A 27,125-nucleotide genomic window follows, 5' to 3' on the forward strand; every position below is an offset into this window, starting at 1 on the left:
CTGCTCCTAACTCCTTCCCCACGGGGCCCCCTGCGGTACCATCATTGGGCAAGGTAAATTTTGAACCAATGAAGTCAGTCCGTCGTGAGGCCTGCATTACACTTCTCCGTTTAAAACGTAGTGGAGACCTTTGCTGGAGGAGATTAGGGAGCAGTTCTGAGAAACGTGGATATTTTGTGAATTTTTGCGGTCTCCTCACTTCCCAATCTGCTTGCAGCTGCTTCCGAACTTGTAATCCTTAATTTAAAAGCACCAAGGTTAAACCTTCACAAACCATGTTGTGGCAGCTTGATCCTGCTACGGTCCCGAGACCCAGTTCTCCAGAGCTGTGGCGAGGAAATCTCTTCTTGGTTCAGGGATTACTTTGCTGTGTAATTCTGGGCAAACAAGGTGAAATTCCTGGGTTGGTCTCTTCACGTCTATAATGACGGCGGTGACCAAGATGCTCTCTAAAATATCTTTTATCTTTAAAAGGTGATGGCAGATGTTTTTTGAATTACTTTTTCTCTGGAAGCAATTCATTCACATCATCACCTCATTAATCTTCACAGCAAGCCCATGAGTGTCTTTTTTTTTTTTTAAAGATTTTTATTTATTTATTTGATAGAGAGAGATCACAAGTAGGCAGAGAGGCAGGCAGAGAGAGAGAGGGGGGGAAGCAGGCTCTCCGCTGAGCAGAGAGCCCGATGTGGGGCTTGATCCCAGGACCCTGAGATCATGACCCAAGCCAAAAGCAGAGGCTTAAACCACTGAGCCACCTAGGCGCCCCCCATGAGTGTCTTTTTTTGGGGTAAGAGGAGAGTGAAACTTTGATTAAATCAGTTGACAAGGAGTCAGAGCTAAATCAATGTGGGAGTCAGAATTCAAGTTTATACTCCAGAGTTAACTCTGGCTGCCTGCAGTGAACTTACTTTTCTTTTTTTTTTTTTTTTTTTAAAAAAAGATTTTATTTATTTATTTGACAGAGAGAGATCACAAGTAGGCAGAGAGGCAGGCAGAGAGAGAGAGAGGAGGAAGCAGGCTCCCTGCAGAGCAGAGAGCCCGATGCGGGACTCGATCCCAGGACCCTGAGATCATGACCTGAGCCGAAGGCAGCGGCCTAACCCACTGAGCCACCCAGGCGCCCTGAACTTACTTTTCATAAAGATTCTTCATGTGAGGGAAGATAGCCAAAGAGCTTCAGCAAATACCTATCTAGTAGTTTACTAGTAGCCTCCTGTTTTTAAAAAATCAGAATGCTCACCCGCACCAGGCAGCGGATGTTTAAGGAAAATAAGTATTGGGGCTTTATTTGATGCTGTCTGGTCAGCCTCAGTGACTGGCTTTATCAATCACTGTATTCCCTACAGAAGGATCAGAACAGTAAACACTATGTTTTATAAGAGACAAATACCCATTGAAGACAAATGGCTTAATGGTTTTCCCAAAAGGAAAAAATTGAGTTGTGCCACAGGAATTACATTTCTCGGTTTCCAGTTAGAGACGGCCCCAGAAACACTGCCCTGTCGCATGTGCCGGTCAGAGTCCCACCCCGCGGAACTGGATTCTCAGCCTGCACTAAATGTCAGAGCCATAGCTAAGCTTTGAAATACATTAGAGCAAAATATTTCTTCTTCCGTAACGAACTTGCGAACCAGAGAATTTAAGTGATTTAACCAAGGTTATTTTGCTGATTTGCTCCTGTGTCACCTGGATGGGGGTTGGGATGCTAAGATTTACGTAGTTCACCTACAAGCCTCTTCTCCGGTGTCATTTCTGTTACTCCCTTACCGTACTTTCTCTCCACAAAAATTAGTATTTTTGAGAAGCATGACTTTAGGGGAGATTGTGAGGAATGTTTGCTATAAGATATTGTTCAAAAAATGTAGGTTTAAACTCTTGAGGAAAAGGAAGACGTTTACTGTCCCTTTGTAGCTTCTAAATATTTCCCTCATGCTGTCTTGCCTTTTTTGGGCCTGAAGTCATTGAAACTCTTTATATGTCTCCTTACACTTTATCTAGGCTAATACTACATCTGATTGGTTCAGGAGTATTTATTTATTTTTTTAAAGATTTTATTTATTTATTTGACAGGCAGAGATCACAAGCAGGCAGAGAGGCAGGCAGAGAGAGGGGAAGCAGGCTCCCTGCTGAGCAGAGAGCCCAACATGGGGCTCGATCCTAGGACCCTGGGATCATGACCTGAGCCGAAGGCAGAGGCTTTAACCCACTGAGCCACCCAGGTGCCCCAGTTCAGGAGTATTTAAAGCAGAGAACCTAGACTTCCTTAAAATTGATCACGGTCATGATTTTTTAAATAATGAAATCAACGGAGAATTGTCCATTTTTCAAAATAAGTGTGCATATGTTGTGTCTGCTCCGTCCCTTCCGTAAAGACTGACCAGTGTGATGATGGGCTTGTTTTTAAGAAATAGTTTTGGTCAGAGAGAAGGGAAAAATGTGAGGCAATTATTTAATTGACAAGAGCTGACTACAGTTTTCTGTTCTTTTTTTTTTTTTTAAAGATTTTTATTTATTTGACAGAGAGAGAGAAATCGAGAGAGAGAGGGGAGGAAGCAAGCTTCCTGCAGAGCAGAGAGCCCGATGTGGGGCTCCATCCCAGGACCTTGGGATCATGACCTGAACCGAAGGCAGAGGCTTTAACCCACTGAGACACCCAGGCGCTCCCAGTTTTCTGTTCTAATCTCTCATTTGTCATCTCTTTCGAAAGTTCTTCAATTAGACATGGGAAACTTTTGAGTGTTTGAATTTTAAATCTCTGTGATGTTTGGTCTGTTAGATGGAGTTTCTAGGCCGGTAAAGGTCATCGTTAGATCCTGGGGTTCATGAAGTGAAGAGGCATTTGTTGTGACGTCCAAGTAGCAAGTGCGCGCAGAATGTGCTCGCTCTCAGAGACGTGGGGCGTGCAGACGGCGGAAGCCAGAGGACGCACTTTCTGTCAGTATTTAACTATGGGGCTTGCAGAGAAATGTGTCACAGCGTCAGAGTACAGAGAACATACAGGAGGGTTATCCGTTTTTGACAACTTAACCTGAATTTCAGTGCCCATAAATTGATAATCTTATAGAATTGCCACAAAATCTGCAATTTCTAGTGTCTGTAACCTTAAAATGCATACACATTTGGTGAGATCCTTCTCTTCTCACAGTGAGCTACGTGGAGTGTTATTTTCAGAGCATGAATTATTGAATTTCAAGGGATTTCAGGCCTGCTGGCTGACTGAGTAACTAGAGTTTCACCGGCCCGATCTTCCGACGGCAGCAGATCACAGAGCGGCGAAGCACGAAGCTAAAATACAGAGCAGACTGGCGTTTCCTCTGCTCAGTTGGAAAGAAGATGAATAGGAAAAATTCAAGACCTGTAGGACACTTAGAAAAACACAAAGAATCTTCATCTATTCTTTGCCAGCGTTCAAAGGCGTGGTGTCCAAGGCCGTTATAGTAGAGTCGAAATACATTCCTTCTCACAAAGATATTCAGATGACTAACTGGCAAAAGAGACTGGACTTCTTTTATATGCTTACCATCGTTTTACTGTTATTTAGGAAAAATAATTGATATTTGATAAATGATAAATCAACTATTTTTTTCCAAAATAACAGTAAAACGATAGTAAGCATATAAAAGAGGTGCAGTCCTCTCCCAACATAAAAGGATGGAAGACGGCAAGACGGAAGGTCTGTACATGAGGGTGTCTGACCCTCTCTCTCTCTCACACACACACACACACACACAATGAGAGAAGGGAACTAGTTTCAGGATTAATCCACCAAGCGCAACATAAAACTTGAGAGGGTTTCCAGAGTAAGAATAAGAAGTAGAACAAGTAGGAACAAGAAGCAGGTGTTTTAAGCAGGACTAGTTTTCATGCGATGAATGATATGCTTACAGAATCAGTAAAAGGGGAAAAAGAGCAGATTCTAAACTGAGGATCTCTAAATGATGCCCCTAAAATATGGACCCGGCCAGGTAGACAAGCTCCAACCCCTGAGATTACCACTGGAGCCGGGGCCACAACCGTACCTGCCTCTGAACCTCAGGAAGCCGAGAGAGAGCCGTTATGTATCCATTCCAGTGATTTGGAAGTTAAGTGAGAAAGTCACCAATACTGGGCCATTTTATGACACTTGGGAAACTAGGAACTAGAGACATCTTCTGCAAAGTTCTAATCTTGACGGTGTTAATAGCTGCTAAAGGTAGATGGAATCTACTTCACTTCTGCCGTGCAAATATTGGACAAGTACATCTAAGAACCTAATAATCACACACAAACAGTTGCAAGGAATATTGGAAAGTATAGTTTTTCTTTTCTTTTCTTTTTGAAGCTGGGTAGCTATGTGCTTACCTGAAGCTCCATTACTCAGAATAGATTTGAAAGGACAGGTGACTCTGGAAGGATGTAAGAGGTCTGCCTTCCTTGAGATGTTGAATCAAATGGCTCTAAATTTATGCAGGTGACTGGAGGGGATTAAACAAAAGTCCATATACTGAACAGTGAGATTTCTAGCTCATTTTCTCCGTGCTGCTTCCAGAATGCTAGAAACTAGGTGTAATGCAGTGGGCGTGATTGCAACATTAGTACTCGGACAAATTAGCCCAAAGGAAAGGCACTAAATGTCTTTATATTTTAGAGAGCATAATGACATGGTCAGGGGAAACCTACAATTCCACACAATCTAGCTAAATTTATCATAAAGCTTCCAATCAGGTTTTAATGCCTCACAGTAAAATAGAAAGAGACTTCCACGCATATTATTCATTTCTTGAATTCTTTTAACATGAAAGAAAGACCAAAATAAACAAGAAAACAGTAACTAACCAATAAACATCTGGAGAAGCAGAAACAATACAGAGAGAAACAGCCAGAGCCAAAAGTCAATAAAAAGATGATTAGTATCGTCATAGGTTTCAGAGGTTAATTAAGAGCACAGCAGAGTAAAAAAGAAACAGCCATTTACCATTAGTGAACTTTGGAAAGTAAAAATGTGATATATGAACTTTTAAAATTCTATAAAAGAATGAGAGGATAATACTGAAGGCCATCTCTCAGCGAGCAGAGAGTAGATCAGAGAGAAAGGAAAACAAATGGAAGAATCAGTACCAAGTCCAGTATCTGACTAAGCAGAAATCCGAGAAAGGACACATGCAGAAAAAGCCAAAGAAATCATCAGAGAATTAAATTTTCCAGACCTAAAAGATACAACTTGCTATATTAAAAGGTTCCACTAGGGGTCATTTTAATGATTAAAAAAGGTGCACTGAGGGGCTCTGTGGACCAAGACGGAGATGCAGGGAGACTCCACTCCCGTCCTCCGCGGGCGCCCCAGACCTGCATCCATCTCCTCTGTCGTCCTCCGGAAGAACTGAGGGCTGACCGGACAGCATCTGCACAACGAGGGCCAGACCACCGAGGAGAATGGCACGAGAAACAGACAGGGTAAGGAAGGTACTGCCCCACCACCACCACAAACTGCAGCGGGAGGAACAGGACCAAAGAAGGTGACCTAGAATATAAAGGAAGCAGAACCCAGCCGGGGCCCCTGCCATGTGGCGGAGGGGCTGGCGAGGGCCACTGTTTGCCTTCCGTCTCCTACCAGATAGCACGGACAGGACAGAGTCTGGGTGTCACCGCCAGTGCTGCTCGGTGGGAGCGGGATCCCTAGCCCACTACAGCCGCAGCGATCCGGACACCTGGAGTATAAGGGATCCGGCCCTAGAGCACTGCCAAACGCGGGGGGGGGGGGGGGGGGGGGAGCGGCTGGCACTCCCCCAGGTGGAAGGGGCCGGCAGGTACCATAGCTCCCCTCTCCATCCCCTTACACATCTTGACGGCAAAGGTGGGAGCACTGTCTGGGCCTTCTTGCCAGCTACCACCTCGGTGACTCGGCATCGAGCCCACGCTAGCCTCACCTGTGCTCCCTAGACCGCCACCATGTGGCACACAGCAACAGATGCCCCGATCAGCGCTCACTGTAGGTCCAGCCACCTCACCGAGGTGACAGATGCAAAGTGGCCCAGAACATTCATTCCAGGTCTGCAGCACTTTGGCTCCCAGCAGAGTACCCCACAATCCCTCATCATGCCTGTTTCGGCTCCAGCCAGCAGGCAAGAGGGCTTCTGCATGGAGTGGCCCAGGCGCTTCCCTCCCACACACCTGCCTCTGATCCACCCGCTCCACCAGGGCACCCCTGTGCAAGGCACTCAGGAAACCACCGCTACACACTTGTCCTGGCTCCAGCTAGCCCACCAGGGTGGCCCCGGTACAGGGCCCTCCAGGACTCTGGCCTTGTATGCACTTCTGCGTCACCCGTCTTCCCAGGGGCTTCTGCCTAAAGAGCCCCAGGTCCTCTCTGAGCAGTGACCACTTCTGCTGTCCTGCCAGATTGCCCTCTGTGCAGAGAGCACTGGGATGCCCTGGCTTGCACCCACGTCGGCTTCAGCTGTCTGGCCGGCGTGCCCTTTGTGCAGAGAGCCCCAGGCTCTTGCCAGCCTGCATCCGCTTCAGCTCCAGCCGCTCCTGTAGGGCTGCCCCAACTCAGAATGCCCTGGAACTCTCAGGCCCGTGACAGCTACAGTTCCCACCAGGTTGCTGAAGTCCCCAGGTACACACAGTATACAGGAGATGACCGTAGAAAGATCATTCCTTCAGGTTTAGAAGTAGGTATTCAGCCTGATTCAAGAACCAAACAGAAAATCTAGAAAAATGGAGAGAGGAATGTGCTCCAAATGAAAGAATAAGGCAAAATCTCAGAAAAATAACTAAATTAAATAGAGATAAGCCATTTACCTGATAAGGAGTTCCAAATGATGTTCATAAAGATGCTCGCTGGACTGGAGAGAAGAGTGGATAATCTCCATGAGAACAACAAAGAGAAAATATAAAGAAGAGCCGAAATTGACAAATACAAGAACTGAAACAGACCAGAAAGAATGAGCAGCATTATTAAAGGACGCAGAAAAATGGATCAGCATCTGGAAGACAGGGAGCTGAAAAAGCACCCAAGCTGAACAGCAAAAAGAAAAAGAACTTTTAAAATAGGAAAGGTAAGGATCTTTTGAAGTCAAAAAACATTTGCATTATAGAGGGTCACAAAAAGAAGAGAAAGGAGCAAAGCGTTGTTTGGTAAAATAATAGCAGAAAACTTAGCTAATTTACATCCAGGTTTAGGAAGTGAACCAAGGAAGTTCATCTTGGACCCATCATGGACCAAAGGAGGACAACACCATGAAACGATCATTAAAATGTCACAGATTAGTAAAGATGGAAAAGCAACTAGTTATGGACTGTGAAAACTTTAGAAGCCCATCATCTGATTTTTCAGCAGAATCTTCACAGGCTGGAAGGAAGGGGCGGGATATCGGCGCAGGTGCTGCAGGGGGACACCCTGTGGCCGGCGGTGTGACGCGCGGTGAGCTGATCATTCAGGGTGAAAGAGAGATGAAAAGTTTCCCAAACAAAAATTAAAGGACTTAATCACTAAACATGCCTTAGCAGAACTATTGAAGGGATTTACTAAAGTGGAAACGAAAACGCCATATTCTGAACGCAAAGAATTGCAGTCATTTATAAAACTAGTATGAAGGTTAAAAATGAAAGTAGTAAAATCAGTTCCATTGAAAATTAGTTAATGGGACTCACAAAATAAGATAAGATGTAAAATACAACATGTACATGAAATGTGGAGTCAGGTAGAAAAAATGAAGTTCTTTCAGAATGTGTGCAAACTTGACTGACTGTCAGCTTAATACGGACTGTTGTACACTTAGGAAGGATGTTCTATATGACCTCATGGTGACCACAAAGCAAAATCCTACAGTAGACACAAAAAAGAACCAAGCATAATACTGAAGAAGCCACGACTTACAAGGAAGGAGAAGGAACAACAACAACCAGAAAACAAGTAACAAAAAGCCAGTAAGTATACACTTACCATTAGTTTAAACGTAAATGGTCTAAACGCTCTCATCAGAACGCAGAGGGTGACAGAACGGAGGAAAACACAAGACCCCTCCATCGCTGCCTACGACAGACTCACGTCAGACTGAGAGACCTATGCGCTGAAAGCGAAGGGACGGTAAAGGAGTTTAAAGCAAATGCAAGTGGAGAAAAAGGCTAGGAAGTAAAACTTCTGTCAGACAAAACAGACTTTAAACAAAGACTGTGACAAGAGACAGAGGAGGGTACCACATAATGATAAATGGGTCAACCGCATAAGGAGATAAGACAATTGTAAATATCTATGCAGCCAGTGTTGGAGCACCGAGATACATAAAGCAAATATTAACAGACATAAACAGAGGAATTGACCATAATGCAGTAATAGGAGGAGATTTTAATACCCCACTTACATCAGTGGATACAGCGTCCAGAGAATCACTGAGGAAACAGTGTCTTTGAATGACACATTAGACCAGATGGATTGAACATATATCCAGAACATTCGGTCCAAAACTAACAGAATATATACTCTTTTCAAGTGCCCATGGACCATTCCACAAGATAGACCACATGTTGGGCGACAAAAGAACTCTCAATAAATTTAAGAATCCTATCAGGCACCTTTTCTGACCATAACCATGGGAAACTAGAAATCAGTTCTAAGAAAAAACTGGAAAAAGGCCTACATGTGGAGGGTAAACAAGACATTATGAAGCAACCAATATGTCAGCTAAAAATCAAAGAGGAAATTAAAAAAAAAATATTGCACCATTGTATTTTCATTTCCCTCCATATATATATGTATATATACATATATGTATATACATATACATATATGTACATATATATGTGTGTGTGTGTGTGTGTGTGTCTGTGTCTGTGTGTGTGTATATGGAGGGAAATGAAAATACAATGGTGCAAAATCTTTGGGATGAAGTCCAAGCAGTTCTAACAGGGAAATCAATGGTGATACAGGCCTACCTCGAGAAACAAGAAAAATCTCAAATAATCTAAGCTTATACCTAAAGGACTTTAGAAAGAATAAACAGAGCCCAAAGTCAGAAGAAAGTAGATAAAAGACCAGAGTGGAAATAAGAAATTGAGACTAAAAAGCAATAGAAAAGATCCATTAAAAGAGGAGTTGGTTCTTTAAAAAGGCAAAATTATCAAAATTAATAAAGCTTCAGCTAACCTCAAGAAAAAAAGGGAGAAGAATCAAATAAATCCAAAGATGCAGAAATGAACCTTTATCACAGACCTACATAGGATTGTAAGAGTACTATGAAAAATTGTATGCTAACAAACTGGACAATTTCAAAGAAATGGATAAATTTCTGGTAACATTCAATCTTCCAAATGGAATCAGGAAAAACCAGAAAATCCAAATAGACCAATAACTAGTTCCAAAATTGAAACGGTAATTTAAAAACTACCAAAAACTGAAGTCCAGGACCAGATCTATTCTCAGGGGAGTTCTACCCAGTACTTAAGAAGAATTCATACCAATTCTCTTCAGCTAGTCCAAAAAAGATGTAAGACAAAATCTTCCACATGCATTTTATGAGGCCAGCAAAACCAGAAGAGGACACCACAAAAAGAAAAAAAAGGGGGGGAGAATTATAGGCCAATATCCCTGAAGAAGATAGATGCAAAAATCCTGAACAAAATGCCGCATTCAGCAATACAGTGAGAGGATCGTTCACCACAACCAGATTAGGCTTATTCTGGGGGGCAAGGATGATTTAGTATCTGCAAATCAACCAATACTCTATGGTAATGAAATGAGTAAAAATCATATGCTCATCTCAGTAGTTGCAGAAGAATCACTTGACAAAATGCAACATCCTTTCAGGACAAAAGCTCTCAAAAAAGTGGATTTTTAGAGGGAACATATATAATAAGGGCCATGTATAACAATCACACAAGTAACATTTACTCAATGGTGAAAACCCCAGAGCCTTTCCTCTAAGACAAAGATGTCCATTCTCACCACCTTGGTCAACATTGTACTGGAAGTTCTAGTCACAGCAATTAGACAAGAAATAGAAGGATCCACATGGGTAAGGAAGGAGCAAACCTGCCAGTAGCTGCAGATGGTATGACATACAGAAGATATGGAAAACCCTAAAGACACCACCAAAAAAGTGTTGGAGGTAATAAATAAATAATGTTGTAAGATCCAAAACTGAGATTTCGCTTGTATTTTTATACCCTAATAATGAAGTTGCAGAAAGACAAATTAAGAAAACAATTTCAGGACGCCTGGGTGGCTCAGTGGGTTAAGCCACTGCCTTCAGCTCGGGTCATGATCTCAGGGTCCTGGGATCGAGTCCCGCATCGGGCTCGCTGCTCAGCAGGGAGCCTGCTTCCCTTCCTCTCTCTCTGCCTGCCTCTCTGCTTACTTGTGATCTCTCTCTGTCAAATGAAAAAATAAAATCTTTAAAAAAAAAATTTCATTTACACTGGCACCAAAAAGAATAAGATACGTAGGAATAAGTGGAACCAAGGAATTTAAAGCCCTGTACCCAACAGGGATAAAAGATTGATGAAAGTAATTGCAAAGGACACAAAGAAATGGCAAGACTTACAATGCTTATGGATTGGAAGAATAAATATTGTCAAAATGTCCATACTACAGAAAGCGAGCTGTAGACTCGGTTGATGTCCATAGAAATAGCAACAGCATTTTCCAAATAGGCAATAACTCTAAAATTTTTTTAAAGATTTTATTTATTTGACAGAGAGAGATCACAAGTAGGCAGAGAGGCAGAGAGAGAGGAAGGGATCCGGAATGCCGGATGTGGGACTCGATCCCAGGACTCTGAGATCATGACCTGAGCCGAAGGCAGCGGCTTAACCCACTGAGCCACCCAGATGCCCAATGACTCTAAAATTTGTATGGAACCACAAAACTGATTAGCCAAAGCTATTTTGAGAAAGAACAACAAAGCTGGAGTTATCACAATCCCAGATTTCAAGATACACCACAAAGCTACACTAATCAAAACTATATGGTAGTGGCAAAAAAGAGACACATAGATCAAGAGAATAGAGAGCCTAGAAATAAATCCACACTTACATGGTCAATTAATGTACAGTATATAATGGAGAAAATACCATCTCTTCAACGAAATCTATTAGGAAAACCGAAGAGCTGCACACAAAAAAGGAAACTCGACCACTTTCTTACACCAGGCATAAGAATAAAAGCAAAGTGGAGACCTCAATGGGAGACCTCAAACCATAAAACATTCAGATGAAAACATAGGCAGCAATCTCTTTGACATCAGCCTGAGCAACAGTTTTTCTAGATTGTTTCTTTGAGCAAAGGAAACCAAAATAAACTATTGGGACTACTCCAAAATAAAAACCTTTTGCATAGCAAGGAAACCATCAACAAAACAACAGGTGGCCTGCTGAATGAGAGAAGGCATCTGCAAATGAGATGCCTGATAAAGCAGTAATATCCAAAATATAGACAGAATTCAACACCAGAAAACAGTCTGACTAAAAACTGTGCAGAAGATCTGACTTTTTTTAAGGCAAGACACAGAGAGCCGACAGACGTGAGAAGATGCTGAACATCGTTAATAACGCAGAAAACGCAAATCAGAGCCACAATGAGTTTTCACCTTCCACCTGCCTGAAGAGCTAGTGTTACAAAGAGAAGAAATAACGAGAGTCGAGGAGATGTGGACATGACAGGTCTTTCATGCACTGTTGATGGGGTGTAAATGCTGCAGCCACTGTGGAAAGCAGCAGGGAGCTTCATCAGAAAGTTCCAGTTGGAAATACTGTAAGATCCAGTGATTCCTCTACTGGGTGTTTGCCCAAAGAAAACTCCTATGGTTTTGCATTACTTACAGTAACCAAGTTATGGACACGCCCTAAGTATCCACAGATGAATATGAAGAATGTGTGTGTGTGTGTGTGACTCCGCGATGTAACAGAACGCCATCTTGCCGTCTGCAACGACATGAGTGGACCTAGAGGGTATTCTGCTAAGTGAAGTCAGTCAGAGAAAGACAAATACCATAGGATTTCACTTATATGTGGAATCAAAAAATGAATAAAGATGAAAAGCAGAAACAGATACATATGGGGCACCTGGGTGGCTCCGTGGGTTAAAGCCTCTGCCCTCAGCTCAGGTCATGATCCCGGGGTCCTGGGATCGAGCCCCGCATCTGACTCTGCTCAGCGGGGAGCCTGCTTTCTCCTCTCTCTCTCTCTCTGTCCTCCTGTCTCTCTGCCTACTTGTGATCTGTCTGTCAAAAAAGAAAGAAAGAAAGAAAGAAAGAAACAGATGCATAAATACAGAAAACCATCTGGTGGTTGCCATAGAGGAGGGAGTTTGGCAAAAAGGGGTAGAGGGGAGTGGGAGGTACAGACCTCCACTAAGGGAATAAGTCATGGCAGTAAAAGGCACAGTATGGGGAATATAGTCAGTGGCACTATGGTAGCCTTCTTTGGGGACAGATGGTAGCCCACACCTGTGGGAAACAAGCCTAACATGTAGAGTTGTCCAAACACTGACTTGTACACCGGAAACCAGTGTCATATTGTGTGTCAACTATACTTCAACTAAAAAGAGAGAAAAAGATATATTGAGATATATTGCCATTAATTTTCCTAATACCAGAGACAGAAAGAGGATGAGACAGACTAAGAGACATAGGAGGAAAAAAGTCATATCCACTGGAATAGAAAACAGAATGACATCTGGATTTCTAGCAGCAAATTCTGAGGGGAAAAGAATAATTTCCAGACAAGAACTTAATGCCTAATGAAACCAATCAAGCTGAGAGTGATCCAAAGCCATTTCAGACATCCAAAATCTTTACAAGGTCACTTTCCAGGTATTCCTTCCAGCCCAGAGCTCTGAAAGATGCAAAATATACTACTTTATCTTGCCTCGGTCTTGAAGCATCTTTTGGTAATACAGTAATTAGCAGCCAAGCCAGTGAGCCCTCTGGTGGGTCGCATTCTGGGTGGTCACTGTACATCACATGGGCTCTGTACATCACGTGGGCCTTTTTGGTTGTTGAAACTAAGATTTTCCAACCTCATGTGGTGACATCATACAGGCAGGTCTGAGAGGACGCGTATACTAGCTGGTTCCGATCCGAGGCTGCAGCTAGCTGTGTTCATTTCAGCAAGGTTCGCTGTGTCTAGGGACTTGTCCATGGTGTCTACTCACTGAGCAAACACTGAATGAAGGCAAAGAAAAGGGCACGATTGGTTATCTTCCTAATTCTGTAGTCTAGAGCCGTACGGGAAATGCACGTATCAAATGGCCAAGAAGACCACCCTAATTCACAATGAAAGCAGTGTATGTAATTTGGTACAACTATACAGAAGTGTATAGAAGAATGAAAGACTGAATTCTGACCTTACCCTATGGAGGACCAAGCTGTACTTTATATAAGCCAACTTAAGTATGATCTGCAGAAGATAATAAATCCTAGAATAAGTTGCCTGAAATGCCACTGTTATAATTCTGCTACCTTTTTAAAACTCAGAGTACAGTGTTAAAAATGCAAATTACATTTAGGTCATTTGTACCTCGGTGTGAGTAAGTTTCAGGTCCCTTTACAGAGAGAGAGAGGATAGAGCACAGAGCTCGGTGCAAATGGGCAGAAGTGGGCATGCAGACGAGAACTGTGCAAGGCAGAAATGGGCTTCATTTCTGTAGCAGTGAGGGTGCAGGTCCATGGACCTCCAAAGTATTAAGCTCCCCGCACATGCAGGGATCCAAAGCAGCAGTGAGTTCTCATCCTGAAAATCCATTGGTAGGAAAAACTTTGTTGACAGGAGGAATAGTGACAGGCAGGTGAGCCAGGATTTGTGTGGCTGCCAAATGCTTATTAAACATGTTGCCCAAACTCCCAGGCTGTGTATCAACCAGCTGGGGATTAATTTAGATTTGTGTAGAATCCAAGCTTCCCTATCGGTCCTGACTTGCTGAAGAAAGAGCTTTAGAGCCAGCCCAGGGACTTGGACTTAATAAGGCATTTCAGAGGGGATCAGAGGTTCTGGGGTGATCAGGGTATAAATTCCTAATCCCTGTCTATTTATTCAGTCCCACGACTCATCACCACCAGGCAGGCTGTGTGAAATGTTTCCCCTGACCTCCTGCACAGCCGCACCAGGAGCCCATGCAGATCGGCCTCTCAGAAACTGTCTGAATGTCGCATTTGAGTGTGCATTTATACAGAGGCTGCTAAACCCCGGATATCACGGGAGCTTGGATCAGTTTACCCTTAGGTACTCTCATTTATATTATTCAAATTTAAAACTGCATTTAGTTTATTAATACCCAAATGGTTAGCTGGGAAAGAATAAAGCCCCGTGGGAGCCACTGTCTTTGTCATTTAGCAGAGTCAATAGGAGACGTATTGGAAATGTCAAGAGATCAACTCATTGTGGAGAGTTTCCTACCAAGGTGCAGCGAATTATTTGGAAGTCCTGGCATCCGAAGCAGTTAGGGCCCCCGTCTTTCCGGTCATGTACAAGTACTAACGGAGGCGTCAGCTCACTGTCTGAACCTCTCAGTCACAGCAAAATATAAAGACCTTTGTGAGTCAAATACAGTATGAGAAAAAAATGGCTTAACATACAAGGGGAGGGGAGAGTGCATCTCCCCTAGAGTCCTACCTTGTTCTTGGGCCTTTAAGGAGGCGTGTTTGAAAGGTTGGGGTTTTGCTTTATTTTATCACGGGTAAGGGTGAACTTTATTGCTCTGCTTCTTGACTTTTATACTAAGACCCACAGTCCTCATTTCTGCATTGACCCTACAGAATTTACTCCTTTGGATTTTATCCTGTGTGTTCCCATATGCTGCCTGGCAATGCTGCTAATTCGTTCCTGTCAGTATTTCATGCCCTTTTAGTTCTGTATTAATTTGTTCTGCGCACCCCCACTCCCCCTCTCCTCCGTTCGGAGGACTCTTACAGCGAGTCAGCAGCCCTCAACACGCTTGTTGATGGACATCACTGACACCCACATCTCCCATGGATGGCTGTTCTATCTGAGCTAAGGAAAATTATTGTGGAATTCAATGCTAAATTTAGCTATTGTTTAGGAAACTCTACATTTTAGGATGGATTATATAGTCCACATAAAGAAAGCTGACATCTGTAAAAAGAGAAAGCAAACAGTACCAACGACTTTCATTCTGATTGTCATTAATGCCTCACCTACATCTCAGTTCTGTGAAAGAAAGTGATCGTCGTGTAGTCTTACTATTTATTGTAGGGCTGAGCTTGACTCGGAGTTACCAAATCCCATTCTAGTCCCAATGCCCTCGCTGTCCCACTGCTCCTAGGAGCAAATCACTCCAGCCGATTCTGGACTTTTCCCCTTCATAAATTTGTCAGAGAAGGGCATGATTAGATTTTTGAATAGGGTTGAATGGATGAAATAATTCTGAAATATCAGCGCCTCGTTTCTTTATATTCCAAGTTAGTGTAATCATTGTAGAATATTTTCAAAGAAATGGCCAATTAAACTTGAAACAAAAATCCTTGATAAAGAAAAATGGCACAACTCCCATTCATGAACGTAAATAGAGATCGCTCCTACTGTAAGAATTCTTAGTGCTACCAACTGTTGTTTTGGGATATTTTTATGAGGACTCAAAGATTGCTCCCCTTTCTAGTGTAAAGGTAGTGGTGACTCTGTTTCCACGCCGCTCCGCTCTCCGCTCTCCTCGCCTTCCTGCCTCCCACACTCCGCCTTCTCCTGCGGCCCCGCCCCCACCCCTGCTCCCACACACAAGTTGCAACTGCGGTGAACGTCCACCTGTCTTAGGAAATGAGTTGTTTTTAGGGAAAAGGAGATGATGGGTTTGGCTCCGCTGTGCCTTCCAAATAAAATTCTAAACATTTAGTTTAGGATTTCCAAACCTCATCCTACCCTTCTCCGTCCCCTTCATGCTCGCTTTCCTCCCTCCCGTAATGCTACCAAATGGCTGGACACGTGCGGACACATCGTCAATTTCTGGATTCCTACGGGCTTTTGTTTGCTTTTCAGTCTTTATTTTCGGCTTCTTTAATTCCTTATTTCTATCGCTCTTGACAAAACATGGCGTTCTGTTCAACAGTGTTTGTCCAAGAACACGTAGATCGTTCTTGGCCAGTGAGAAGCAGCCCGTAAGAGCTGCTGAATTAGGGTGAATTGCTGGGCCACGTTTTTAGGTCTCGGAATCAAACGTACATGTCGTGGACCTGGACAAGATTAAGTCTCTAGCATTAGTGTTTCTAGAAAGAGTCTTTACGTGTGACTAGAAGGGAAAAATCATGCTGTCTGACCAGTAAATGCTGGAGCTCACGAAAGACAAATGGCTGGAAACCAGTCGCCGGCTAGGCAGACACTCGGAGGCCTGAGTGTTGTCTGTGATGCTCAGCGACGGAGTGTCGGGTCTCCGACAGGCAGGAGACACCTTTAAAGCCTGTGGAGAGTCTACAGAACATAAAAGGTGCTTCAGAATTTAGTTGGGTTTTTATCACATGATCTCCCTGATATGAGGAAGTGGAGATGCAACATGGGGGGTTAAGGGGGTAGGAGGAGAATCACTGAAACAAGATGGGATTGGGAGGGAGACAAACCATAAGTGACTCTTAATCTCACAAAACAAACTGAGCGTTGCTGGGAGGAGGGGGGTTGGGAGAAGGGGGGTTGGGTTATGGACATTGGGGAGGGTATGTGCTTTGGTGAGTGCTGTGAAGTGTGTAAACCTGGCGATTCACAGACCTGTACCACTGGGGATAAAAATACATTATATGTTTATAAAAAAATAATTTAAAAAAATTTTAAAAATTTAGTTAGGTTTTAAAAACAGAAAGCTTAAATATTACATGTTCAAATAAATATTTCATTATTTAGTTTCTTTCATTCTTTGTCTAAGGAAAAAATCAAACTTGAAAAAAAAAATTTAACTGGCCCTGCTTATTTTTGTTGTTGTTGCTATAATGACATGAAGGGATCTTTCCTGAGAAACACTTCCTAGCATCCGGAGCCCTGTAGTGACTTGAAACAAATCTACTCGAAGAAAGTAGTGTTAACTTGAGCCTTCTCTTTGATATGATTTTTGAGTCTTTAAATTTTCTGTTCATTCATTCTTATTGGCCCTGTCTATTTGATTCACACTGTCTGTGTTTTCTCCTTAGATTATTAAAACGGGAAGAGAGTTTCACATTCATCCCTCGGTCCCGTGAAGAGCTTCCTGATAACTTTCCAAAGGAAATCCCTGGGATCTGCTATTTCCTGGAGGTAAGGACTGGTCCTAAGCAGCCAAAGCCTTCTCTTTCCTCCTCGAGGATAAAAAAAGTTTCCTACAACATTGGCACCATGTTCCTCCGGGAGACAAGCCTCTGAGACCTACTGCAGATCAAAGACTCCTCCAAAAAGCACAAGCCCAGAACACGGGTCATGACGGGAGAGTAGAACGAGATGGTTTCTCTTCCACGACTTGCCTGAGAACAAGCAGCAGAATTTCTGTGCTGTGTGAGGCAATAATCCTAGAACAAGGTGGATAATGACTGTCAGTTAAAAAAACAAAAAAAAATGGAAGGGGGGTAATGAGATGTGTCCATCCCTGTGAGTGTTTTTGGTCATATATATATATATACACACACATACTCATATATATATATCTATATTTTAAGTAGGGGCCCCCTTTCAAAACTAATAAATAGATTCTGTGTTTCTTGTTTGTCACACATACAGGTATCTTCCCCCATTTATCTAGATCACTTTTGAGAGCCAGTTTTGAGGATATAGTCCTCCGTTTAGTGATTTGGTATGTGAGGACTATTTTCTAATTTTGTTTTTCTGAACAGACATTTCATACACATCATGGCAGTGTGGTTGTCTTCCCAGCAGGAAGAACTCTAACTCAGCAAAATATTTTAGGGATATTACCTATTTTTCTACATCTCTCTTCTCCTAGATAATTACATTTCACACAACATTACTCCATTTTCCGAATCTGCTACTGTGTAGTTGGTGTCTTATGTAACTGTAACCTACTAATCAAATAGAGTTTCACTCGTTTAGACAGATGGGTGCTCGGACGGGGCATACACATAACCAGGGACTGCAGATGCCGAGAAAGCATTGTCTGTCTGCTTAGCAAATCTTTTTGATTTCTTTTAGATATCTTTAGATATCTTTTTGATATCTTTTAGATTTAATTAATGTAGCATGGAATCCAGAGGAAATAGTATTTCCCAATAAGAGATTCATCTGTAACTAGAATTACAGGAAAGTCTTGCTGCCATCTTCTAACAAATGTCATATAAAACAAAATGCTTTGCTGCACTGGACCCTTTCTAACGGAGCACTTGCAAAATAGGTACCTTGTACGATGTACTCAGCTATATTCTAATAAACCGCGTCCCCCTCCCGTGGCTCGTTACTCTTCCCCCACCTCTGCCCACTCTGCCCGCCGGATGCCTCCTGAGGGCTACTTGCCACTCTGGGAGAAAACTGCCAGATGCTGGCATTAGGGAGAAAGAGGTTGTAGGCTGTTTGCCAAGAACGTTATTTCTTCTTGCAAAATAAGGGGTGGGGGGAACCCTGTGTTTTATGGCTTTGAGATTAAAAAAATAATAGTAATTCTTTTCTTCTGCAGTTTGATTGATGTGGCTCTTAAATTCAGTGAATCACCTTCATGAACCTCTTAAATTCATGAATCACCTCCAGACCTACTAAAGTAGGTCTGTCCCCTAGGCCCCGTCATCGCCATAGTGACAGACAGGCTTCCATCACGTGTGGTCCTAAAATGAAGATCTGTTCCCGCTAATTAGCACTGCATGAAAATATTATCACAGGCTCCCCCTGAAATCTGGAGCACAGTACATCCAGAGTTTTCCTATTTTGGATCTAATATAAAACCCAAGTTTCTGCTCAGGATAATGAACTGGAAATCAATGTGTTTCCCTGAAACCTTGGAGTGGCCGTTTTCCTCCAAACGGTGTACTCATTGACAGCTTACGTCTGCTGAACGTGACTGAGAGATTCCTCTGGGCAGGCACGGGGGCTGCGTTAGGATTCATTCATGCCGCAACTCAGCTACGGAGCGTATTAATAGTGTCCAGTGTAGCCTGGGAGGCTGACTAGTGCTTTTAAGTTCTCTAAGTGTGTAGCTAGAAAACATTTATAGATACATAAAGTATTTGTTATAATGGTGATCTCTTCTATAATTGCTGAACTGTTTTCACCCCAAGGCTCATGAGGATGCTAGTGCCACACATAGTGTGGAGATGGGATCTAGAACCTGAGCTTTCTGAAGCCTCATCTGCCTCCCTCCTCCTTGGGTCTAGGTCTCTGTTTTTAACAACACGGGGGGCCAGAAGGCCAGTGTGTTCATTTGAGGGGAGTTTTAAAGACTGGGGACAGGGTGCTCTAATGGGGGTAGTTACAAAGGAATTTCTTCAGGGACTGGGCAATTAACCCACTCCCTTCCCAGGGAAGAAGGGGGAGGTTCCCAGTTACTGTGAACGGAACAGGCCGGGCACACCTCAGTCCTCGTGCTGAAGACAGACCACACTTCAGCTGTGTATTCTGTTACAGCCCAGGAGCATGGGGGAGAAAACCAAGCTTCACGGAAGTAATTTATACTTATTCTGCATAGGAATTTAGAGGTTATTATGATAAACTAAATCAATCCATTTTTGGTGGTAAGCTATGTGTTTCGTAACCGTAAGACTGCAAGGGACTTCCAGTAATCATCCGACCTATTTCTCCGCTTTTCGTGAGGATTTGTCTAAGCAACTATTCTAGATAGATGATCTTTCTCTCTATACTTAAGAATATCTGTGGGAAGCATATTTTTAAAACATCGCTGGAAACCCACTTCATTACCCAGTCATTTGTAATAGGGCCCAAGACACGAATTGTATATATGTTCAATTTGTCGAAGGAATAAAAAACTCTCTTAGTTTATATGGCTCTACTTAGACAAGAAGTAGCCATTTACATTGTCACAAATGTCACCATGAAAAATACACCAGAGATCTATTATATATCGTAGGCTGTAGACTACACTTTTCAAACAATGTAATCTAAATATATCTTGGAAGCTATAGTCTGAGGCAACAGTCTAGTCTGCTGCCATTTTGCCAACCTACTACTGTTGATTATTAGTTACACTATTGCTATGTGATTGCAAGTTACTGCAGACAATGGCTTTTCATGCTAGCTGCGCTCGTAGAAGTTAGAAGCTGTGAAAAACTATTACATTATTTGTCCTACATAATACAGTCTACATATCCTCCATTTAGGAATTGTCACTGCAACATTGGGTCATAGTATTTCAGCTAATATCTGTACAGTATTCTTACCTAAAAATGATCGCAAACATCATACATTTTAGTGTGGCAGTTTAAAAAGGATGTAAATGGATGTTCTATTATAAATCAAGTGGTATTAAATTAGGGAAATGGCTTTAACCCACTCTGAAAGGGTTACATTAAAATAGAATCCAGCACTTACAGCTCCTCTGTTTAGTATTTTTTGAGGCAACTAACCTGAAGTCACTTTAAGACTAGGCATGGGTATGAGAGATTCACATCGGCATCAGTGTTATTTTGATAGAAACAAAGTCATTTGGAAATAAATCAGTTACCTCCATGTGTACCTCCAGGGAGCACACAGTATGCACCTTGGGGACCTTAATAAATAAGTCACATTAGCCATAATGAAAAGAATACTTCTCAATGCCTGTAGAACACATGTCTTTGGGGAAGAAGATCAAGCTTCTATGTAACAGGTGACCAAACTGTCTAAAACCTGCCCCAATACGCATGTCTTCTACTTTAAATTATTTTGGATTTCCCTTTTAATATATGACCCTGTGGAGTCCATGAGCCATGCCCTAAATGACTCTGATTCAATGCTTCAGAGGGGAATTGTCACGGCCCCACGCCTGGTTCTCTTGCCCAGGGTTAACAGTATCAAGAGACACGGCGTTCTGTGGTTCAAGTGCAAAGTGTACCTCTCCAGGACACACAGAGTAAAGCAAGGCAACAGCTTAGACAAAACCTCATTCACAAGTGCAGCGAGGCTTTCAGTTTTGCAAAACGCGCCAAAGATTTCCAGCAATAAAGCCAAATTAAGTTGACTGATGCATACAAAGGGCAAAGGCGCAGGGTTTGGAAAACCACCAGGCTCTGTGTTTTGTACAGAAATATTGCTACCAATTGAAATCACGTATTTGAGTTGTGAGATATCAAAGAGGATCTCAAGATCCAGACTGTCATTAAATACATTCACCGAAGGCCCCGGGTGTCCTGCTTGCTGAGGGCAGGTGTTACGGATCATTAGGGCAGAGAATAAAACTTGTACCGTAGCTTTCCGTCTTATCACGCATTCTGAGCACGACTGAGCTCTTGCCCAGCCCATCTGCGCCACACCGTCAGTGGAAACCCTCTCTCTCAAACCTCCCCAGCAAACACTAGCCTCTCCACACCTCCGAACCTCACATGGCCACAGCGAGAGTGGCTGATGCCTGTCTCAGACAGGGACACCCACCCAACCCCAGGCCCGAGTGACAGCGCACCTCGGAAGTGAACTAACCGTTCCCAGCTGTGCTGGGGCCTGTTACCATCCACAGCTTTTCCCTGTGCTTTTTCTCCCCCAAACACTCCAACTCCAAGCACTTGGTGTAGCTTTAACAAAAATTCATTCAAAAGGAACTACACATGACCCTGAAGAGGCTTTGGGCAACAACAGAAGCCTTTTAGCCAACAATACCCAGAAACCCAAGTCCAAGAGCCAAGAACCAATCAATTGCAACCTAGGTATTATTAGGTTCGAGATCCTCAGCTACAAAAATCATGTAATTTCTGTAAGCATATCCTACCAGATACAGCGGGAAAAACATGGTGCATGAGACACTGAGTAACGAGAATTTTACCTATGACCTCCAGCACAGCAGTCCCTTATGGGCAGCTCTGGGATGCAACACTTCACTCGCAAGCAGCTGATTTCCTGTCTGCACAAACGGAGTTGCCGTGACTGAACTAGCTCTACTGTTTCATGGGTACTGCGGCCCCAGCACTGGACTCAGGGTGAGGGCCCGCGAGGTGGTGAAGTACAGACCCTGATACTATACCAGATGAACAGGAATCTGGTCAGAATATACCAAGATAGTGTGCAAAATTCCTTCCTCATACTTGAAACCTAACTATTGTCTTGCCGCTCCTCTGTTTCCTTCCTCTGTTCCTTTTTTCCTTTCATAAAGAAAAAAAAAAAAAAGCCAGTGATAGTCAATCTCACACTGTAAAATAGCTCGTTTTATAAAGTAATGAATCCTCGTTGTGGGGTGGGGGGGTCAGGATGTGTGTGTGTGTGTGTGTGTGCTGTATGTAGATATTACATGATTAAAAGGAGGGACATCTTGGAAGGACCTGGAATGTCAGGAAGTGAAGTTTGCATTTTTATTTCCAATACGTCGTGACTGGAACACAACTTCAGTTGAGGGCTTCACTGCATTCCTCTCCGAGTAAGAAATGCTCCCGTCCAACGGTTCAGCTCATCATCGTGGCGGGATCCGGCTGCCTGTGATCGAGGTACCCAGGAAGCCTTCCAAAGTACAAACTGCCGAGCTCCCGCGCTGGCCCAGATTTGGGCTCAGTGGGTAGCAGGTGTGGCCTCGGCATTGTATTTAGAAAACCACTCTAGGTAATGAGAATAGAAAGCCAGATTGGGGCATCACTGAAGAGTGTATTCCAATAACCAATCACCAGGAATAAGTACAAGTTGACTAAGAGAGTCGTGTATTATTTCATCTGTGGTTATTTTGGAAAGCTAAGTGTTTTGGGCTTTGTAGCATTATTTCTTTCACAAGTCTTAATTTTAGCGTTGGTCTTAAATTTACAGTCTGCTTTTGGAGCAGGAGACTTCCAACTTATTAGAAACAGAAGTCAGCACGAATAAGCAGGAGGGAGGAACACTGCTCACTATAGGGCTCTCAGGTACAGTGGACCCAGTCCCCTTTGCTGAGTTACCGCCGGAGCTGTCCGTATCCCACTGTACTTGCTGATCTGCCCCACCAGGCTGCGAACTACACACTATTGGACACAGCATGATTTCTGAATGATCTGTTTTTATGTTGTCAAGAAATCACTAGCTTAATACTTAGCCTCACATTGTACTTTTCACATTGAATTGCACACTCATCTAAAAATGATTTCCTAGCAATACTTTAAAACAAACTTTCAAGCAATAATTTAAGCCATGGTATGAGGCCGTATGAAACCTGTGCTTCTGTGCACTTCATGGAACCTTTAGGGAAATAGAGGCATATTTTATACAAGCAATAATATAGCAGGTGTGGACTTCCAAAAGAAATTCGCAACTCCAGCAAAATGAGCGGCAGCAAGCGAAAACTTGGATAAAAATGACCCGTGCAAACGACATGGTTCATGCATCTCAGAAGCTACTCATTTGGACACATGCTATGAAGTCACAGACTCCCACCACGCTCTTTCTGTTGTATGATTTGAAAAATACCTATCATAATAGGATTTCTATTCCTCTGTGAAGAGATCTGTGTATGTAATGTTGCCCAGGCTTTGGGATCTTTGTAGAATTGAACAGTGAGGAGTGTTTAAGGATGGGTCCACGAGTGAAGGCGCAGCACAGGTTGGATGAGGTGACTGAGAATGTAGGCTTTGCAGAAATATGGATGGATCTTGGGAAAAGTGAATTCAACTCTTGGTAAGGTCTTAGAAGATGAAAGAGAGATAAACTAGATAAAAAAGTGCTCATTGCTACTGTTTTCTGTGATGGCAAATACTTGGGAAGTAGAACAGTATTTTGGCTCCTGAATACGATTGGCTGGATGTCATCTGAGGTAGAATTAATGCACATCTGGAAACGATCCTGTAGCCATATTGAAAATAACCTGCCCTTCTCAACTCTCTTGATGAAAGTAGTAAAGCTTCTACATTTCAAAATGAGTAATTAACATTTTTAGTCTTGAAATGTAATTTTTAAAAAATGTGGAATAGTCTATAATAATCAGTCCTTTAATAGTCAAATTACTCCTCTATCATTTAGCATAACGTACTAGGATTACAGCTCAAGGCAGGTGGTAAACTCATGTTCCGGTGAGGAACTTCTAAACACCAGGTTGTTATTTAGCGAAGTCATATAAACTTAGGATCCCCCATTCCTAAACCTCTGAATCGGCTTACAGCCCCTATTACTGCCTTCTCTCACCGGGAAAACGCTCTTCTAGTCGTGAATCCGAATACAGTTGCATTTCTATTTGCTGCTACGTTACCTTCCTGTTAACCACTGCAAAACTTAAGGTAGCATCCTTTTGCTCGCACTTTAGAAAATCCCCCTGTAAAAATCCAACAGGATTGTTGATTCCCCGAGAAAGTTTTTTTTGATAATTATCTTTTTTGCATATCATTGGAGGCTTAATTCTTAATAAACATACTTCTCATTGTGAATAAACAGAAAATACTTAATTTGAACCTATTATAGTGACTCTTTTGATGCACAATTTAAAAATAAAGGAATCAGTTAATATTCAGCCTTCTTCTGTGGCCTTTTCACTATCTGGAGATAAAGAGAAGATTCTCCTAAATATATTTTTACTGTGGTCTATTAAATGTAATTAAATATGAGGACTGTAATGCATTAATCGGTAATACCAGAAATGTACAAAATTGCTTTACACCACCCCACTTTTTAAAGATGAGCCTCCTCTTTTTCTGCCTCACAGATACACATCAGACCTGGGACCAGGGACAGATGGAGACGGTGGGGGTGGGCAAGAGCTTTAGCAGAGACGGAGCAAAAAGATTTGATTTTTTTTCTGGAAGGTATAGATGCTCTTAAAGGAGAGGCAGTTTCCACAGTGAACTTAACGAAAGTCAGATGACTTATTTGACCACTGGTCAAACTATGGAAAGAACCTAGATGTCCATCAACAGATGAATGGATAAAGAAGATGTGGTATATATACACAATGGAATACTATGCAGCCATCAAAAGAAATGAAATCTTGCCATTTGCGACAACATGGATGGAACTAGAGCATATCATGCTTACCGAAATAAGTCAAGCGGAGAAAGACAACTATCATATGATCTCCCTGATATGAGGGAGTGGTGATGCAACATGGGGGCTTAAGTGGGTAGGAGAAGAATCCATGAAACAAGATGGGATAGGGAGGGAGACAAACCATAAGTGACTCTTAATCTCACGAAACAAACTGTGGGTTGCTGGGGGGAGGGGGGTTGGGAGAAGGGGGTAGGGTTATGGACTTTGGGGAGGGTATGTGCTTTTGGGTAAATTGGAAGGGGAGGTGAACCATGAGAGACTATGGACTCTGAAAAACAATCTGAGGGGTTTGAAGTGGCGGGGGGGTGGGAGATTGGGGTACCAGGTGGTGGGTATTATAGAGGGCACAGCTTGCATGGAGCACTGGGTGTGGTAAAAAAATAATGAATACTGTTTTTCTGAAAATAAATAAATTGGAAAAAAAAAAGAGACAAGAGGAAAATAAACTCCTTCACAAGCCATTTTCAGTTTCCTTGGGAGGGAGCCTCAAGCCCATCAGCACCGGTGCAGATCAGGGTTAGACCTCACTGAGCTACAAACAGAAACTCTCGAAGGCGTCTACAAACAGCCTCGGTGAAGGTCAGTGGAGGTGTCAGAAGTCTGGCCTGAAGGAACAAAGGAGGCCGAACACCAGCTCTGCCATGTGTCGCAGAAGAGCCTGCTACGATTAGCTCTAAGAACCGACTACCCACGTGCAAAGTGCCTATTCAAACGTTTTGCCCCACTTACAATGCGCCCGGCCGAGCTAACGCTCAGTGAGAATACGGTTTGATCTCACGCACCCTTTCTCTGAGTGTGTTCTGACATTCTAAAAGTGATATCTTTCCCTCATTGGGAAATTTCGTCCCAAAGAATGGAAAATGCCGTCTGTTCTAAAATCAGTAAAGTCATTTTTGGAGCTAGACTCTATTCCATAGTTTTCTTCACATCGTCCTCAAGGGCGGCCTGGGCTGCTGGCAGAACAAGGGTTGGGCTTTAGATAGAAGCCCTTCTGACCCCGAGCCCACCCAGCTCCTGGGGCTGGGGAGAGTCACCCAGCATTGATGGTTCTGCGGGAGAGAAGGGGTATTCCCTGGCTTGGGAGATTAGAAGTGGTTAGGTGGCCTCTTACCCTCATCGGAAGATGTTTTACTTTTATGTAACGGGTTAATTCAGGCAGAGATTGTTTGGAACAGAAAAAAATTTAAGGGGAGAAACGAATCTGAATCACTTTTAGTTGGAATTATCAGCTAAAAAAAGGATTTAGGACAAAGATTTCTGTCTTGAAAGAGTCAACTTACATCCCAAAGTCACAATGCTAGACCCCTTTGAAGGCTTTCTAAATGTATCCATTTCTTCAGCACTGAGAAAGAAAAATAAATTTTTTGATGGATTAAGTTCCTATCCCCTGGAATAACGTATAATCATAAAATGCATTTGAATCATCTTTTGCTCTATGTTTTCCATTTGTGGCAGAATAGATACATAGGATGTCACAAAAACAGACTTAAAAATTGTGGCATTAAGCCATGGTGTGCAAATTTGGCAACATTCTTTTACTTAAAATACTAAGCTGTTTTTAATGACATGAGGGATAAGAATAACAGTCAAATAATACTGGATTAAGACTCATTCACACTGAGGTTATTCATATCCATATTCCTATTATTCTCAGAATAAAATCTAAGTCAGAGCTAATTGCTATTCAAGTCATTTGAACAGCAAATATACACATTCTGCATCACCTGTGACGAACAAGAATCTATATACATTCCCGAACCCAACGAAACATCAAATCCTAGAACAACTCTGCTTTTATGGCCTCTCCTTTATGCTCGGTGTTGCTAACTTTCAAGGCCAGCAAGAGAAACAGCTTTCTTCTGAGGCTCGGGGTGGTGGGATCAAATCTGGATCTATAGTATATTTATGTAGAGCCACTTGAAACATTTCTGTTTACTTGTTTTCATTCAAATCTCCATGAAGTGAAGCAAAATACTAGAGTGGCCAGAGAGTTGATCAACAACGTGAAACCCCCCTTCCAGCTCTGATTGGTATAAATTACCACGTTGAAATGAAAGTCAAAGTGTGCCTTGGTGTCTCAGATGAATAGTTTGAGTCTGTTTCAG

General features: G+C 42.7%; 1 protein-coding gene across 2 annotated transcripts in view; it reads left to right on the forward strand.

Annotated features, from left to right (window-relative positions):
• Positions 1–24,487, forward strand: part of GUCY1A2 (guanylate cyclase 1 soluble subunit alpha 2) — a 308,917-nt gene extending 284,430 nt beyond the window's left edge. Inside the window, exons 8-9 of one of the 2 annotated variants that reach the window (XM_044257728.1) lie at positions 17,106–17,208; positions 21,870–24,487. In XM_044257728.1, the coding sequence (XP_044113663.1) occupies positions 17,106–17,208; positions 21,870–21,926 (160 nt within the window). In that variant the 3' untranslated portion in view covers positions 21,927–24,487. Of the gene's footprint in view, positions 1–17,105 lie in introns of both variants that reach the window. The other variant, XM_044257727.1, reaches the window with a different exon arrangement.
• The last annotated feature ends 2,638 nt before the right edge of the window (positions 24,488–27,125 follow it).

The sequence above is a fragment of the Neovison vison genome, chromosome 7 (genome assembly GCF_020171115.1).
Source record: "Neovison vison isolate M4711 chromosome 7, ASM_NN_V1, whole genome shotgun sequence".
In the NCBI taxonomy this organism is placed as follows: Eukaryota; Metazoa; Chordata; class Mammalia; order Carnivora; family Mustelidae; genus Neogale; species Neogale vison.